Raw genomic sequence first — 18,851 nt, 5'->3', positions numbered from 1 at the left:
CAAAGTCCTTTCCACACATTCCTGCTATCCTGTTTCCTACCGGTCTTCTCTGTCCTCCTTCATCTGAAGGCCAAGAAATGCAATTCCTGAACACACAATTTGTAGTTGAGATAGGAAGTGCTCCAGCAGTGAGTTTCTTTGGTGCCTGAGATGATTTCTCCCTCTTGTTAACACAATAAACTATTTTCTATTGACTGTAGGATTGATGTATAACAGTCTTAGTAACATTCATTGCAAAGACATTTTTCTAATTTACAATAGTTTGTAAACTCTTTAGGGTTATATTTTGATGATAAGAGCTGTGTCTACATAGGTTTTATCTAATACTAATTAACATCTAATTCAGACAAGCTCTTTTCTGCAAGTAAAACTCATCTTTCTTATATTACTGATTGGAGAGTGATTGCAGGTGCTTGAAGTACTCTTAGTGTGTCTAAGCAACCACCTCTTTTTTCAAGATCTAGTAACTACTCTACTGTTTCATGCTTTGTACACCTAGTAAACGCTTATAAAGCAACTTTGAAATCACTCACCCACGCTTTAATTGTAACCAGTCTTACATACTCAGGGTGTGGTGGTCTCGAAGATTCATCTAATGTATTATCTGCAAAGAGATTTGGAAATCATTTAAGACTACAGCTTATTTTATTTTTAAAATTAATTATTTTGTTTATTTTTAGCACAGGGGTTTGAATCCAGAGGCACTTTACCACTGAGACACATCGTTAGCCCTTTTTATTTTTATTTATTTTTTTATTTTGATACAGGGTCTCCCTAAGTTGCTTAGGGCCTTTGTAAGTTTCTGAGGTTGGCTTTTGAACTTGAAGACTACTTTTATTTTAAGACACTAACAAAACTATAGCTGAGAGAAAGGTGAAGTTCATTGCATTGCCAATGGCCATATTCTTATTAACTGATGCAACCATCTGTCAGTGCTCATGTTTTAATTTTCAATAAAATTAAAATATTTTAGTAAAAATTATATAAAATCGAATCGTCTAGTTTCGTCATCATCTCCAATTACGCGGTGATGCTTCAATGTATACATGCAGAAAGCACTTAAAGTTTTCAGCGAGAAGCCAGCCCACATGTCCCTCCAATTTTCAGTGACCTTAAGATTACTCCACAACACCCTGCTGCTATTTTAAAGAGCGTGGATTTTAAATGACCGGCCACTTTTCTCTTTAGAGAAACGCACGCGCTCCAACCCGCTATTCCAGGGGTTTGAGCGGTGCTGGCACAAACTTAAACAACGTTGGGTCATCTGTTTATTTTCAGAGTGGCAGTCAGGGAGAAAGGGCGGCTGTTGCCATGGCAACCAACACCCCGGGCAACGGCTAGGCAAGGCGGGAGGGGCGTGGCCTCGGCGGACGCAGGCCGATAAGAGGCGGTGCCGGCCGCCCGCCGGTGTCTTCAGCGGGGTCTGTACACACTGCCAGGCGGAGGCGGGGCGGCTGGGCATCTCCTCTGACTACCTGGCAAGGCCCCGCCAGGCGGGCAGGCGACCAGGCCTTGGCCCTGTAGTTTCCTTGGCCCACACTCCCTGCTGGGGAGTGTCGCTCCGCGCCCAACATGGCGGGCGGGCGCTGCGGCCCACTGCTGACGACGCTTCTGGCTGCCTCGGTTGTGGCATTGGCGGCGACCGAGGGCCCCGAGCAGGCCGTGTTGCCGGCGGAGCAAAGCCGAGTCCAGCCCATGACCGCCTCCAACTGGACACTGGTGATGGAAGGCGAGTGGATGCTGAAATTGTGAGTGTGCCCGCCCGCCCCGCTCGCACATTATCCTCTCGGGCGCCACCTTCCCGAGCCCGCGTGGTCGGCTCGCAGAGTGGTCCGGCTGGGCTAGACCTAGGGCCGGGTACCCACCCTGCCAGCGACCGGCGGCGCGGGGGCCGACCTCATTTGCGCATGCGCGCACGACCCTCCGCGCTGACGGCTAGGGGTGCAGAGCATCCCCACACTTTTCTCACTTGCTTTAGGGGAGATTGTTTCAGGGAGAGAGAATGCAGCTTACCAAGGGAAAGAGGGGTGGAGGGGAGGAAATATGCATGAAAACCGTGCCCTCACAGGAGCGAGTATACGTGTACGGGATAATTGGCAGTCATTCAGTGACATCATGTACAGTATGAATACGGAGGAAAGGATAGGTGACATTTGTGTTGAATAAGTTACAGCAGAATGGAGAAGGGAAACCACTTTGTATGAATGTCTTAGTTTTTCTTTTGAAGACCTTGAGATGTCATTGTGAGAATAAAACATTAACATGCGTGCATTTTAGTTTTAAAACAGGATTACAAATAAATGCTGATACTATATAATTTTTAGAGGTCCGACTCTTAGATGAATTTAATAATTTAATTGTGCTGACTTTATAAAGAGTAGGTTATTAACAAATTGTTCCTTTTAACAACAGAAGGTAAAATGTTTTCAGTGCTTTTGCTTGAAAGGGATGGGCAGCTGTTTTTTAGTTAGGAGAAGGCAGGGGATTTGTTGGTTGTAGCTTTCAATTAACTCTGAATAGTAAGGGAGTGATCATTTGAAAGAAGACTTGAAGTTGACAGAGGACAGTTGTTTGAATAGACTTGAGAGACCATCATGATGGGCTTTTAGGGAAAATGAAGTTCTGGAGAAATAATATCTGAGACCACATCTCTGTAGCCTGTGGTTTCAGGCCATATATGTGTATATATATTTCCTAATATTTGATAATTAATTTTTCATTCAGCACAAAAGACTCAAAATTGGAGTTTCGATTTTTTTGATTTTAAGACCAAATTTTGATTCTTTAGACTGCAATTTAGATTGCAAGCAGATGCCTAGTAGAGTAAAAACAGTGTTGAGATGATGGACGTAGTTGTCACTTAACAAATTACATTGCTCAAAGAACATAATGCATACTATCTCTTCAAATTTGCATTTAGCTTTTGGTTACAAAAAAGGGAATATTTAGAACTCAAAACAAATGCCCTTGTTATCATAATAAATCAGTAAAACTGTTGGAAGAAAGCTAGAGACACGAATAACTTATTAAAGTAAACCGCTCAACTACTTTGGAAGGAAGTGAGGAAATCATATTTAAGAGAAACTTTTAAACTAAGTGGAGCTTTATGTTAGGAATGCCATGTTTCCCTCGAATAACTATAAGAACTTTAGAGAAACTGCATTTTGCCAGCTAATACTACGGAAAGGTCTTTTTTTTTTTTTTCTAGTAGATTTTTACACCATGTTCTTTTCCTGGATGTTAATTTTCTCATTAAAACAGTTTGTGTATGTAGGTGATAACAGTCAAAGAAGAAAACCCTCATATTTAATGTTGTCAACTCCTCAGCTCCTTTGTGTTTTATGGTTTCTTTTGGAATTGCTTCTTCTTCTTCTTCTTTTTTTTTTTTTGGTAAGTCAGAGAACTAAGAACACTAAATCAATGGTGAGTTGAAGCCCCACTAAGTTTCTAAAAATGAGTGACAGCCAATAACTCTTATGTTTGGTTATGTTGATGGTTCACATTGTACCTTTTTATAAATGTATAAGCCTAAATGGGAGAGATCATTTGCGATAAGCTTGCCATTTGTCCAGTTGTCTGGTGTAAGCTTGGACTGTGATGCAAAAAGAGTCTTGTAACCCGGAAGTAAGCTGTGTACATATTGAGATCATTTTAGTAGGAGTTCTCTTTACAAGGAGTATTCTGCAGAATTAGTGGATAGGAAATGACAGGAAAGTAAAGGATTCACCCAAATTACATTCCAATTTCTGCATACCAGGACCTCTTCAGAAATGTTTCCTCTGAATAAATACTATGGCTCTTGTCTATTTTTGATTTATTTTCTGTATTATTAGATGATACTCCCTCTCTTCCCTTTGAAAAAAAATCCAACAGTATAAAAATTTAAGATTCATTATATTATTGATACCACTATAGGCCTATGACATTCTAGGGATTCAAACATTATCAGGTTTTTTTTCTCATTAGAGAAAAACAAAATGTGTTTATGATACTTCCCAGATCAACATTGTGCTCAAGTGAACTGGTTTTATAATTGGAGGTAACTAGAGTCTGCTGATGATGTGTTGAACTACCTAAAGAAGAAATGTTGGGAAACTTTCTCATGGTATTAAATGTTTGATAATGGGGGTAGGGCATGTGTGAGGCACTGTGTTGGATTCTCAGCACCATATATAAATAAATGAATAAAATAAAGATTCATCAACATCTAAAAAAATTTAAGAAAAGAAAAAAGTTTGAGAATCTAACATCACTTTGAATGACAGTTCTTTATTCATTTGCTTATAGGGAATTTTTCTTCTGGGAATCTGCTGTTCTATATCTCATGTCATATAAAGCCTCTTTAATGCAATTTATGGTTATATTTGTGCTGTGCTGTTAATTTCATTTAGTTTTAAGGAACTACCAGTGTTTGCCTGGCTCTGAGACATGAAAAGATCCAAATACAAAATTCAATTTGTTATATTTTCTGTGTCTTTCAAACAGTCAATTTTGGGGATCCTTGTAGCTGAATTTCCAGTTTTAGAAAAGCAGTGCTGTGTTAAAGAGAAATTATCAGATAAGAATATATTTGCAGTAATTCATTTCTATTCTGAAACCTTTTTACAAATCTGCAAAAGAATTTTATTACTGCTTATATTTTCTTTAATGCTAAGGGCTTACTGTATTCTCTGTTTTCTTTTTGTTTGCTTTCATATAATCATTTTATAACACTCATCCATTTCTACCACAGCACTACAACTGGCTTGCTGTGCTTTTTTTTTTTTTAAGATCTTCCTATGTTTTCTTTTCTTTTTTATGTTGTGTTCCATTCCGTTGCTTTGCAACCTTTTGCTGTTTTAAATACTTGCTTGGCTTCCATTATGTCAGTCCTTGAGAATACCGCTTTTATTCTTTTGAAACACAAGAGTATGTAATATGATACACTCTGTATACTGTTTTGGTATCTAAAGAAAGCAGATAAACAAGCAGATATCCAAGTAGCTTATTTTTGACCTGCTTATCGTTAAACCAAATGCAATGAAAAAAGATAAAAATATTTGAGTTAAATTACATTACTTCTGTAAATCAGATCAGGTTGATTTTTATAAAATACTTTTCTGACCTTGTTCTTGGGCTGCTCATGTTTCAAAACAGATTAGACACCGGGTGATGGAGTAAAGCCTCATTTATTTGCTTAGGACCTCTAGATTTTGGAATTTTCTTTCTAGTATTCTTCTCATGCCTAGAGGGTGTATTGAACATTATTTCCTTAACTTATCTGTCAAGTAGTTGTCATTTCCTGCAGTTTATAGATTGTCTTGATTTTATTGATTGACTGTTAAAGAGGTAGTTGCTTAAATTCTTCTTGTAGATTCGTTACAGGGTTGAAGACTTGGGAAGGTGGAGATGAATGAGCTACAACCTTGATTTTAAGGGTCTGGCATTTTATAATGCCCTGAAGGAAATAAATAGCATAAGTTACATTCATTTCATTTAGCAAATGTTTGCATGTCTCATTGTCCTTCTCACTTGTATGAATGTAGTATGAAATACTAGTGAGATTGGAGTGAAGACAGAAGAAAAATTGTCCATTATTGGTGAATAAAAACTTATTTTTAGTAAAAATTCCATAAAATAAATTTAACTAAGTCCTCCCTCTGAAATGTTTAGTACACCTAATGAAATTGAATTTGGTGACTTCATACAATAAACAAATGAATCATCACCGTGCATCTAGCAGAACCTCGGTGTACTTTGTATATGAATACTACCATAGATAACAATGGTTTGCCCAGAAATGATTAAAAACATTAAACTTGTATCCAAGTTATGTAATTTAACAGCATTTTGGTTATCTGAAATATATTTCAGATGTCTTTATGAAGCTTTGTAATTTTACATATCACTGTGACTTGCAAAATGTTTTAATAGAAAATATGTTGACCTAGTTTCCAGGAGTACAATGGTATACTAATTCCCCATAGAGACTCTGAAATCAAAGAGGATTACATTATGTGTAAAGGACACACTTACTGGCAGATAAGATTTTTTTATAGTTCTTAAGAAAAGACTGCTACTATGAGGTAACTTTTTTTTTTTTTTTTTCAGTATTGGGAATGGAACTCGGGGACTAGAAAATGGTAGGCAAGCCCTCTATACACTGACCTGTGTCCCCAGCCTTTTAATAATTTTTTAAATTTTAAGACAAGTTTCCCAGGATGGTTTGAACTTTTGATTACAGACATCTGCCACTGTGCCTGTCTCCTTGTTTTAAACAATGTAAAGAAAGACCATGTTTGGTTCTTTCCAACGAGTTTTATTTATGCTTACATGCACATGTACATAAATAAATTATATATATGTATAGGTGGGGGGGAGAGAGAAACGCAAAGATCACATGGCATATCTATGCATTCATTTTACCCCTGTCAATATTTTATTTATAATAGGTTTTAAATTCTTGTTTAAATTATTATCCCTTATATACAGAAGAATACAGGAGTACACATAATTTTAAAAGCTGTGGCAACAATGGGTCAGTTCTCTTACTTAACCCAGAGCTGGCTTATCTCCACAATTGAAGGAACATGTTGGTGTATTTCACCACAACCAGCTCTGACTAAATATCAGAAATAATGGCTTTGACAATCCATAGCCCAGTGGTAGCAGCAACATAGAAAATGGAATAACTAAAATTACTTCAATGGCTTATCTGATGGTATATCATAATTGCATATCCGAATACCAGTTTCACCAAAAATCTAATTTACATAACAATCTAGAGACTAAGGGCTTGATTTTTTTTAAAACTTGTGATATTTGCAAGGTTTAATAATTAGTAATGTAGCACATGTATGCAAAGACAGAGTCCTAGAGAAATTGAGCAGAGAATATCTAAAATCCATTAAATTGTCCTTCAAGGGTTTTTCCTTATTTTTGTACATTCTTTCTTATGCCTCCTACCTCTTTCCCTCTGAATGTTGGTGTTGATGTTGTCTTTTTGTTGTTGTATCTTGAAGATTTTTTTTTTTAATCACAGATACGTCCATCTGTGTTCTTGCTTCAAGTGGTCTTAAGACTTAAGCAAGTCTCTCTAAACCTGCTTTCTCTCTTTGTCAGCAAGGATATGAAGTTCAGATGAGCTGAGGTGAGGTATCATAAAAGTGTCTTGGAAACCTAGCAGAGTATTGCAAATGTAGTTTGTGTTAATGATCATTCTTACTGTGTGCTTGCTTTGTATGTATCATTTAATCTTCCAATAACCTTGTAAGGTAGCTCCTGTTACTATCTCATTTTATAGTTGAGGAAGCTTAAGCATGGAAAGATTATTAACCTGCCCAAAATCACATGGGTAATTCATGGTTGATCTGATTCCTGTAGCAGAGCTCTTATTCAAAATCCTGAAATGCCTATTGAAATATTCTGAATGATTTAGTGTTCCTTTTTCTTTAAAGTTTGCCAACTGCCTAAGACTCATCTGCCTTTTGGATATTTAGAAGTTATATAGAAAATAACTGTTTTTTTCTATGAAGAATGAAAATGAAATTTTTACTGAAGTTTATACATTTGCTTATCCAGCATACATTTCTAGACCACTTACTGTGTAGCGGGAATATACTTTGCCCTGGAAATATAGAGATAAAATTTAAAAAAAAAATCCATGTTAAAAAATGTTACAGGAATGTTCTCTAGCCCATATCTTCTAGATCTTCTGTAATGGGAAGACTAATGATCTTTTAGAGCGATCTTTGGATTAGCTAGAATAGTCTTTTCTAGAGATGTCATTAGGGAGTTTTGCTAGTCTTGCTGCTTCTGGGGCCTGATTGGATAGAGGTTTGGGCATCCTATTTCTTCTGATTTCTGCTTAATTTCCAGTATTTTACCTAAAATAAATGCATCCTTTCCCCTAGTCTTGGCTTTTTAACATCCCCACCCTACCTTTTTATAATGTGAAATATTAAAATTTTTCCTGATTGCAGTTTTTCTTTTTTTTTTTTTTACTTTGTTGTTGTTCTGCAAAGTGCATGTGTATAATTGCTTTGATTGTTTGAATGGAACTTTGCACAGTTCAAGATTTTAAAAAGACTTGCTTGCACAGGTGATCTGACATCCCTTTATCAATTTACTACCTTTCCCCTTTACTCTGTTTCCTTTCCTAGGACTTGGTGTATGTGTTTGTTTTTTAGGCAGGCATTTTTTTCCTACTTCTTTTTCTCCCCTGCCTCTTCCCTCTTAATGCAGAAATAATTTTTGTGAAAACGATTTTGTAAAAACAGTTCTGGAATTGAAAACATAAAAAATAAACTGAGCATTTTATAATGTTCACCAAAAACTTGGTTATCTCTTTAATCAAGTCTTTTAAAAAATATTATTAAAAAATCTTACTACACAAAAATAGAAGTTGTGTAGTAAATCCTCATTTTACCCATCATTCAGGTTTAGCAGTTATTAATACCTTGTCAGACTTGTTTCATCTGTACTTTCTGTCCATTATCCTTTGGTGGTATAATTTTTATATTGTGAGACTCATTACATGTGATCAATCTAGGGATAGCAATTCTTTCTTATGTCTATTTTATTTATTTCCTCAATATTTTGACATGCATAAAAGATTTTTTCAAAAGTTTAAGTAGATTAAAAAAAATATGTCTAGTTGGTGGCATCCTGAAATGATACTTAAAATGTGCCCAATGATTTATTTATTTTTGCCTGGAGTATCCTATTCTATTTTGTGAGCACTAATTATTTTATTTTCTATTGTTCTGGGAATTATTCAGCAAAACCAAATGTTTCTCCACTTGTTCCAATGTATTTTTGTGCCATTATTCTGAAAATGTTAATTTTCCTTTTAATTTTGTCATGATAGTATTTTGAATGTATTTCAAGCATATGGTATTGTTTGTTCACAATATTTTATATTAAGCATAATCCTGCAAGCTTTGTTAAGTCTCTATACAGCTTGTTTTATCTAACTCCTTCTAATTTCAAAGGATATCTTCCTTTCTGTATTAGTTTCTTTGATCTGCTATCACAAATTACAGACGGGGTGATTTTAAACAACAGAAATTTATTTTCTCACCTTTCTGAAGGTCAAATTTCAAAGGCCAGCATGCAGCAGGGATGGGGGCCCCTGTAGGCTCTGTAGGAGTGTCCCTTTGGTGCCTCTATGAGGTGGCTGCTGGCATCCCTGAGTGTTCCTTGGCTTGTAGCTATATTACTCATTTCTATGCCTCCATCTTCACATGGTCTTCTGCTTATTTATCTTTATCAAAGCTCCCTGTTCTTCCTCTTCAAACAACTGTTATTGGATTTAGAGCCCATCTTAAATCAGAATGATCTCATCTTGGGATCTTTAATTATATGTACACAGACTCCTACTTAAAGTAAGGTCATATTCATGAATACCAGGGCCAGCACTTGGACATGTCTTTTTGGGGAATATTATTCAACTGACAACACTTTCTGAGCAGCAAACTTCTCTGGATTCTCATCTTAACAATTGCAGATTAAACCCTGAAAAAAATTTAGAGCTTTGTAGTATGTATCTTTATGGTGTTTTCCAGACACGGGAGGGCAAGGTGAAGCCACTAATGTATTGTCTCAGGGCTCTGAGTCTTCACACATATTGTTTTTCTCTGCTAAGGGTTGAACATTCTTTGTCCCCTCCCTGATGGTATTCCTGTTTTGAATCTTTCTTAGTGGCTCTTTCTGAGGTACCCAAGCTCCTCAATGTCACTATAGCATCTGTTCAGCATTCTCAATCATAGCATTTGTCACTTGGGTTGTATTTACCCGTCTGTATCTTCTCTTCACCCCTGGATAATATAAGCCACAAGGAAAGGAGACACCACATCTATCCCATTTACTGTTGTGACCTCAGATTTTAGTAGAGTGCTTAATGTTTTTTTTTTAATGTAAACATTAAATGTAAATTAATATTTTTATTGAATAAGAAATATATATAAAAAGTGGGATTTCTGCTTGAAGTCCCAAGTATTTTTAACTCTTTTTTCAATTTAAAAAAAGTGTTATATAGAACTTTTCCTTTGCTTCTTGGAATGATTCACAACACAGATATTCAGATGTTTGGAAACATGCTTGAGGACCCACTAATGACAAAACTTCTGGCCTCTCCCTAGTAGATCTACAGTTTTGATGGATCTGAAACTGGTTTGTCATAGGGGTAACCATGTGAAAATTACTTTCCTTTAGTGGGGCACTCAAAGTGCATTCATCCTCAGAGATCAAAATATATTTAGAAAGTAACAAAGTTCAGTTTGAAGTGTAAGAATAGTATCAAAACATTTTATATATAGCAATAATTCCTCAAACTTTGACTAATTTTTGCAATAGAATTGATATTCATGTATTAAATTCTAGAGGGAAAATATGCTTCTCTTTTTCTATTTTAAAGGTCTTTGGAAAAGCTTGATTTTTATACTTCTCTTTAGTTTAGAATTTATTTTTTCATTTAAATATTCCTCTATTTTTTTCTTATAATTTTTTCCATATATTTGTGCTAATTAACTATTCTTCTCTTCTAGTTATGCCCCATGGTGTCCATCCTGCCAGCAGACTGATTCTGAATGGGAGACTTTTGCAAAGAATGGTGAAACACTTCAAATCAGTGTGGGGAAAGTAGATGTCATTCAAGAACCAGGTATTGTAAATGTTGAACATATGCAAAAAAATCACTTTTTATTTTGTAATTTTTTTTAAAGTTTATTGAAAAGTTGGGAGACTAGGACTACCTTAAATCATCAGATTACATTTTAGCACATCTGGGTCTGTCTGTGTATGTGCATATGTATTTGTATTTTCTGAGACATTGGCAGTAAGTTGCAGGCATCATGACTGTTCAGCTTCACTGCTTCACTTCTTTATCATGTAAAATCTTCCTGATTATTTCCCATGGGTGAGGGGGAGTGAATCAAGGTTTTCAAGCTGCATTTGTTTTGTTCTGTGTTTTTAGTCTCTCTCAATTTAGAATAATCCCTTTTTTTCTTTCATGACATTAATATTTTGATGAAGATAAGCCAGGATTTACCTATGTGTTTCCTTATGGTGATATTTAACTTACTCTCGTATTTTATGCATTTTCTATAAAGTGGGATTTTGATCCAGAGGTATAGTTCAAATCTGGCTAGACATTATGGCAATAGTACTTCATAGGTGATACTCTGACTTTATGTTGCATCTCAGCAAAAGCCAAATGTTATCACCATTAGTGAAGTTAATTGTGTGCATTTGGTTAAGGTGGGAACACTAACTATCTAAATATTTTAGAAACAACCTGCTTATTAGCAAATAATCAGTGAAATGATACTTTGGGATTTTTAAGATTCATGATGATTTTGCCTGACTCAGTGGGTTCCAAAATGGTGAATATCTAATTTTGTCATTCCATCTATACTTATAAGCTCTGAGGACTGTAATTTTTTAAGAGAAAGAATCACTTCACCAAAGAGTAAAAGCGAATACTTTATATTTTGGAAAGCTAATATACAATAAATTTGTATTTGTAGTTTAAAAATAACTTTGTGTATTATATATAAGTTGAGAAGTTGTGGGCTTTTATGATCTAAATCTCTGAATGTGCCTATTTTTCAAAGTTTATCAGTCATCTTATAGAAATTCAGTTTTTAGCTATGACGTCACTTTATAAGTGAAAAACAAGTTAAGCGTGGAAAGGTAGCTATTTACCTTTCTATAATAACTGTGAATTAAAAAAAACTATACTAAGTAATGAAGTACCATTTACTTGGACAAAAGAATGGATGATATATGTTAATACTGACATAAGAACAAACCCATGGAGAGATATTTTTTATTATAAGCCATGTAAGCCATGAGTCTTCAAGCTTCTACCTTTTAAGCATTGGAACAAAGTTGCTTCTGTCCATCCTCTACTTGGGGATGGACAATTATAATTATTAGTTCTTGGTTTTGGCTGTTGTTGATCAAGAATACGGTAAGAGAAATTGCTTTGAAGAAATATTTTTAAAACATTTATTGTTAACTTAAAGTTTTATGTAGATGTAAACTAATTATATTTGAAATACAAACAAATGACTCTTTCATCTGGTATTTTACAAGAATAACTAAGAAAATAAAGTTCAATGAAATAAAAGTATTTTATGTATTAGCACAATTTTTTAAGGAAAAGATTCTAAAATTATTTTAAATGATAAAATCTTGAAGACTGCAATTCATAAATACAAATTAGGAGACAAAGTTATACATGCGTGAATGTTTGAATGTCCTAGAGAATACAATCATGGGCTACATAATCATGTTTTGGACAAGGACAGGCTGCATAGATGACTGTGGTACCATAAATTCTTATTGCCTAATGATGTAGATTGTTTGTAGAATATAGTTTGTGTCAGTACATTCTATGATGTTCACACAAAAAAATTACATAATGATGCATCGGCATGTTCTGATCTTTAAATGATGCATGGCTGTATGCTTCTGATTATACTGTTTTAAGTTTATAATTTTACTTGAAATTTCAAACCTCATGCTTTCATTAACCCTTTAATAGGACTTATAAAATGCATTCAACAAATATTTGAATTCCTACCATGCATCAGACTTGAAAAGTAAATAAGGAATATAGAAGGCTGGTTCTTCATTGAGCTTACATTCTAGTAAAGGAGATAAGTAGTAATAAATACAAATAAAAAATTATGTCAGATAGGGTTTGGCGATAAGAAGAAAATAGAAAGGTAAAAATTGTAGAAACCAATGGGAGAAACTTTTTTTTTTTTTTAATAGGATGGCCAGGGAAGAAGTCTTGATATAATAAGAGAGTGAACTTCAACAAGATTTGGGGCAGGAGCATTGCAGGTAGAGCAAACACTATGTGCAGGTAGGAGTATCCCTGGCTTATTTGCAAAAGTAATAAGAGGGCCAGTGAAGTGTACTCTGAATGAATGGAAATGGAGGGGTAGCTAGGCAGCAGACTATGTAAGTGTCTTTTTGGCCAGGCAAGGAGTTTAGATTTTATATGAAGGATGATAAGAAGAAAGATTCTGGAAGGTTTGAGTAGGGAAGTGACATGATGTGATTTTATGTTTTAAAAGAATTCCCTCTGGCTGCTATGTGGAAAAAGCTGACTGTAGGGAGCCAGAAATGGAAAGTAGGGAGAACAATTAGGGTGTTAATGCAGTAATTCAGAGTTGAGAAGACGGTAGCTTAGCCTAGAAGCAGTAATGGTTAAGTGGTTGGATTTGAGAGTAGGATTTCCTGATGGATTGTGTGTAGAATGTAGTAGGGAGACAGGAGGAAGTTCTGAGGAGGAGCAGATTTGGGATGGGTTAAGTTCAGAGTGTTAAATAAACATCCATTTAGAAAGAAGCTAGAGAAATGTATTTGAGGATCATTTATGCAGATGTTTGAAACTAGAGAAAGGAAGAATTGAGATTGCCTAGGGGGCATGTGCTAGAGAATGAGAACTTGGGCACTCCAACATTTGGAGGATAAGAATTTTCAGCAGAGTAGTAGAAGCCAATAAGGTAGAGGAGAAGGGTGAGGGGAGAGAGGGTGCAAGCATGTATCTAACCTGGTACCAACTCTCAGGCAAACCTATGTGGCAGCTTGTCCCTATGTCTAGAAACAATTTTACTATTTATTTTTACAAAATTTATTATCCTGAATGAGTAATGGAAAACCATTGAAATGTTATTGATTACTTTTCCCCAAGTTGAGCACTCTACTGGATATTTTTCTTTTTTCTTTTTTTTTTTTATTAGTTGCTCAAGACAATACAATGATCTTGACATATCATACATTTTTCAAATGGGGTCTGAATTCTCATTTTTCCACATGTACAGATTGCAGGATCACATTGGTTATGCAGCCACGTTTATACATATAGCAATACCAGTGTCTGTTGTATTCTCTACTGGATATTTTTCTGTGCAAATTTCTATTTGGTTATAGAGCTTCATTTGCATATTCTTTCATCAAGACTGACTTGCCACAGGCATGTTAGTCAGTAGTAATTTCATTTTTCTCTAAGAGTAAAATTTATAATCAGGAAAGCAACAATATTTTAAGTGTTCATACATAAGAAAATGCATTAGTCATGCCCATGATTATTCTCCTTTATGTATTCTAAATAAAAGATATTTCACAATTATGAAAACAGACATTATAAACATATTGTGTTTTTATAGCTGAGATGTAGAATTCAAGGAAAGGACAAGCTTTAGATTCTAAGTTACATTACATTACATTGGCTGTTTAATACTGTATAGATAGGGTGATATTTCAGTTGGGTTCTCTTTTTGAAATTGAATTTTATGTACTTGAACCTTTTGTTCCATTACAGATGAGCTTAGTTGACAGGGATAGAAAAACAGTAGCTGCTCATACATCACCCATGGGTGATGGCTATGTCACTGGATTAGAAGGAAACCAGACCCTACCTCAGCTAAGAATAAACATTGTTCTTAAACCACAATTTAATACAGAAGAAGTCAGTTTAGTTTGCTGTACTTCAGTTAGTGTTGTATTTTAAATTTTATAATATAACAACTTTGTATTCTACTATAATTGGCAACGTTATTTCAATCTCAAAGATTAGGTTAGTTCTACATTTTTTAGTTGTTGTTTTCCTTCACTTTCTTTAGTGATAACTAGAATTTAATAAGCCTTTATTTTTGTTTGTAATTGTGTTAGGTATATGCATTTTAGCTTTATAATAATTATGTGAGGAATGAACTGTTATCTCCATCTAACTCAGAAAACTTAGCCTCAGGAGGTTTAGTAACATGACCAAGGTATCACAGCTAATAAAAAGTAGAACAAAAGCTATTAGTTTTCTCAATACTGACCTTAATTTCTATTGTGTTTTTGCATACCAGTATAATATTTTTCCTCTAAGTTTTTAATCTTTATGTGTTTTCTGATAAGAAATTTAAAACTTTGTGTATTCTGGATTTATACCCTTTTTACATTGTGCTGTAGTCTTTACTTTAAAGTAGAAGCCACCCTTACAATAGAAAACTCACACAGAAATTTTGGGAGTGTTGGTCAGACTCTGAATTTCAGAATCCACATGCTTTTTGCAGCTTACTGCAGTGAATTATCATGTGCTCCTGGAAATGGCTACTGCCATGCTGTTCTAATTCTTTGCAAAATTCACACTTGGCTTACTGGTTTTAAATTCTGAAGTCCCAACCTCAGATAGTTCCTATATGTTACAGAGTGTTCATATTTTAATTTTGCAGATAATGAAAAGATGTCTCTTGTTGCTTTATAGCATCAGTATAAAAGGTTAGAACATGTTTGGAACACTGGCATGGATTTCCTATGGTGTCACATCTGCAAGGGTTTTAGTAGTGTGTCACACTTCAAAGATGACTTTGGCTCTTCTAGATTTTGTTGTTGGTTTTACTGAATTCATCCTCAGTGATGATATATTATTATAGAATAAACTGTACTCATATCTACAGTCCTATTATGCTGCAATCCTATTCTTAATATTCCATACATGTATTGTCATTTGAAGTCAAATTGACAAAAGAAGTATAAATGAAAGCAATCTTGAGATGGTACTATTTATTAGCAGTAGTCTTTATTTTAAATGTATCATTTTATGGCCTTGTAAATTGATACAATGGTTACAGAAAACAAATCAGCAGTTCATATCAAGAGCCATAAAATTTTCCTACATTTTAATCTAGCAATTTTGGCAACAAGTGTTTTAGTATAACCCCCTAGCCTGAACCAGAAAAATGCAGTAAAATTTTAGAGACTATCTGTTACTTGTTTGGTTTTCTTATTTTCTTTGTACTCATTTGTTTTCATGGATACATTTATTTGTATGGACATAATTTATATTTTCCAAAATAATGTGCAGTTTACAAAGAACTGCAGACAAAATTAGTTTGTGCCTATCACATCATCTTATTTAATCAGAGATTTAAATATAAAATATCAGAGCTAGCAATTATTAGTATTTATCATATATCAGGTACTGAATTCTATATGTTTTTAAAATATAAATATAAAATCATTTAATACTAAATACTAATTGGTAGAAAATATGGTGCCTATGTATAAGAAAAAAAATGAAGCCCAGAGAATTTAAAATTATCCGGCTGGGGGTGGCTCAGCGGTAGAACGCTCACCTCACATGTGTGAGACCCTGAGCACCACATAAAATAATCGATTCTCAGCACCACATAAAAATAAATGAATAAAAAGGTATTGTGTCCAACTACAACAAAAAATAAATATAAAAGAATTTAAAATTATCTACCCCAGATTAAAAAGGCAGAAGTGAGATTAAATTGCAGGTATGCTGGCTTCTGAAATTGGAAGTATTTTCTGTATTGTGTAAATAAATATTTAAGAAAATTTTTGTACTTTTATGCATTTACTTATTTATTGCTATAGCTGATGATGACTAAACATATATAAAGGACTTTAAAAGCAGATTAAGAAAATTGCAGTGATATATAACATTTATTAGAAATTCCATTTATTCTGACAAAATCTAAATAAAAAACTTTAAGAATAAATGAGATACTCTTTATTTTTTATTCCAACTAAAAAACCATGTAAGAAAAATGTATTTCTCCAACACTATAAATCTCAGATAAAATTTCAGGATAGGTATAAGAATTAATAGCTAGGAAAGAAGTAAAACATGACACTATTTGTAATTATTTTAAATCAAAGCATGTAATAATTTTTAAATACTTAGAAATACCAATACATTTCCACATGGCAATTTAGAGTTGAAAGTTTAGTACAGCAGAGGTATCCTTGCTCTTCATTCTGGTGGAATTCCAAGTCACGTCAGAGGTGAAAATGCCCTCAGAAGTGCTTGTCAAAATAAAATCCTCATTTGACCTCTCCTTGGGTCACTTGCATATTTATAGCTGACAAAACAATTTTTTAAAAAAGAGTAGAGTGAAAAATTTTTGTAGTAAATGTTTATTTTTGTGACATTGACTTTTATACCCTCAAGTGCTGTGTTTTCTTAAGAGTTTTATTAGAGTCCATTTGTTCTGTTATGAGAAGAAATACAGAATCTTCCTTTAAGAAGACTTATTGTTAATCAGTAAAGTATTATGTTGAATATAGATTTAATTTATAAAATGAATTAACAGTAAATCTCTCATGTTGTTAAAAGGAACACTTCAGTATTTCAAAGTTCAGGTGACTTTCAAGATCTAAAATTTGAGCAAGTTTACTTTAATAGCTATTTCATTTTGTTTGGATTATTCTTAAATGGGAAAGGTAGAAGTAACGAGAAATGTTAGAATGATGTCTCTGTTAATTTTATATGCTGGGTTCTTTTGCATTCCTTCTCTTTACTCATTTTGATGCCCTCATTAATACAATTTATTTATAAAATATCATTTTTATAAACATTTGAAGGGCAGGGATCTGTTCTCTACTTCTAGTCTCATTAATATTTTGTTTTATGCCCCTTTATCTCAACATCATCTATCTCTGTTTATAATCATGATTGTGACTATTTGATTAAATTCTTTTCCTTTGCCTCCAGATTGTAAGCTCTATGAGAGCAAAGTTCTCTGTTTGTCTTGAACAATCATCATAGTTTCTGTGACAAATAAAGTTCTTAGTAAATATTTGTTGGAGTTACTAAGGGTTTCATAATCTTTGCCTTTATATATATGTAGTATAGCATTTTATTTGTATTGAGTGTTCAGTAATGTTTGCTAAGACAAATTGGAAAAGCATGGTTTATATAAACCATGCTTTTATTTATATATATATATATACACACACACACACACATACATACATACATAAATATATACATGTATGTATACATGTACATGCATACATAGATATACATACATACATGTGTATGTGTGTATATGATATATGTGTATATGTATCTATATGACATATATGTGTAATATGTGTGTATATATACCTATATGTGTGTACACACACACACATACACATATTCCTTTTATAGTACTTGGGAATCTTATAAATGTACAAAGATTATATGTGATCTTATATAGTTTATATTCTTTACTCTTCTTTTTAAATTGATAACTCATAATAATATTACCTGTGATTTATTGAGTTCCTCACTTTTTATCAGGCACCAGACTAAGCTCTTAACATCCTTGATGTAATCTAACTTCAGAATAATTCAGTTAGGTTTATTTTATTTCATTTCATTTTTTTGATACTGGGAAATTAACCCAGGGATGATTGACCACTGAGCCACATCCCCAGCCCTTTTTAGTTTTTATTTTGAGATAGAGTTTTCTAAGTTGCTTAGGGCTTCAGTAAGTTGCTGAGGCTAGCTTTGAACTTATGATTCTCCTGCCTCAGCCTCCTGAACCACTGGGTTTGTAGGTATATCCCACTGTGCCTGGCTCAATTAAGTTTTAGTATACCCATTTTATGGAGCAAGTGACTGAGACTTAGAAAGGTACATATATGATTATACTACAGTAAATCTCGCCATCAAGTATATCCACAAGACACTAATAAAAAAAAAAAAAACTATAAGTAAAGAACAGAAAGATCACTTGAGTATAGGGAATGGAATTGGGGGTAGGAGGAAAGGAGGGGAAGGGGACTGATTAGAACAAATTATATTTCATGCTTAGAACAAAGTATATTCTATTGTCATGTAAAACTAAAAAGAACCAATAAAAAAGAGAAAAGTGAAATAATTGATCTAAAGCCATAAAATTAATAAATAGGGAAGTTAGTATTTAAGATTGTATGACTTTATAGGTATCTTTTCAACCTCTCTATATTACCAAATGGCACATAGCTAGGAAATTCCAGCGGACACATGGAGGATAAGCAAATTGTATGTCAGTGACTATAAAATGTTATGTAATCAAAATATG

General features: G+C 34.0%; 1 protein-coding gene across 1 annotated transcript in view; it reads left to right on the top strand.

Moving 5' to 3' along the window:
- Nucleotides 1-1,358: 1,358 nt before the first annotated feature.
- TMX4 (thioredoxin related transmembrane protein 4) overlaps nucleotides 1,359-18,851 on the top strand; it is a 40,295-nt gene continuing 22,802 nt past the window's right edge. Inside the window, exons 1-2 of the mRNA XM_081291728.1 lie at nucleotides 1,359-1,748; nucleotides 10,527-10,642. Coding sequence (XP_081147854.1) covers nucleotides 1,573-1,748; nucleotides 10,527-10,642 — 292 coding nt within the window. The 5' untranslated portion in view covers nucleotides 1,359-1,572. The remainder of the gene's footprint in view (nucleotides 1,749-10,526; nucleotides 10,643-18,851) is intronic.

The sequence above is a fragment of the Spermophilus citellus genome (assembly GCF_964194105.1).
Source record: "Spermophilus citellus genome assembly, chromosome: 4".
NCBI classification, from domain to species: Eukaryota; Metazoa; Chordata; class Mammalia; order Rodentia; family Sciuridae; genus Spermophilus; species Spermophilus citellus.
Note: the sequence above shows the minus strand (reverse complement) of the source record. Positions and strands in the feature narration are given on the sequence as shown.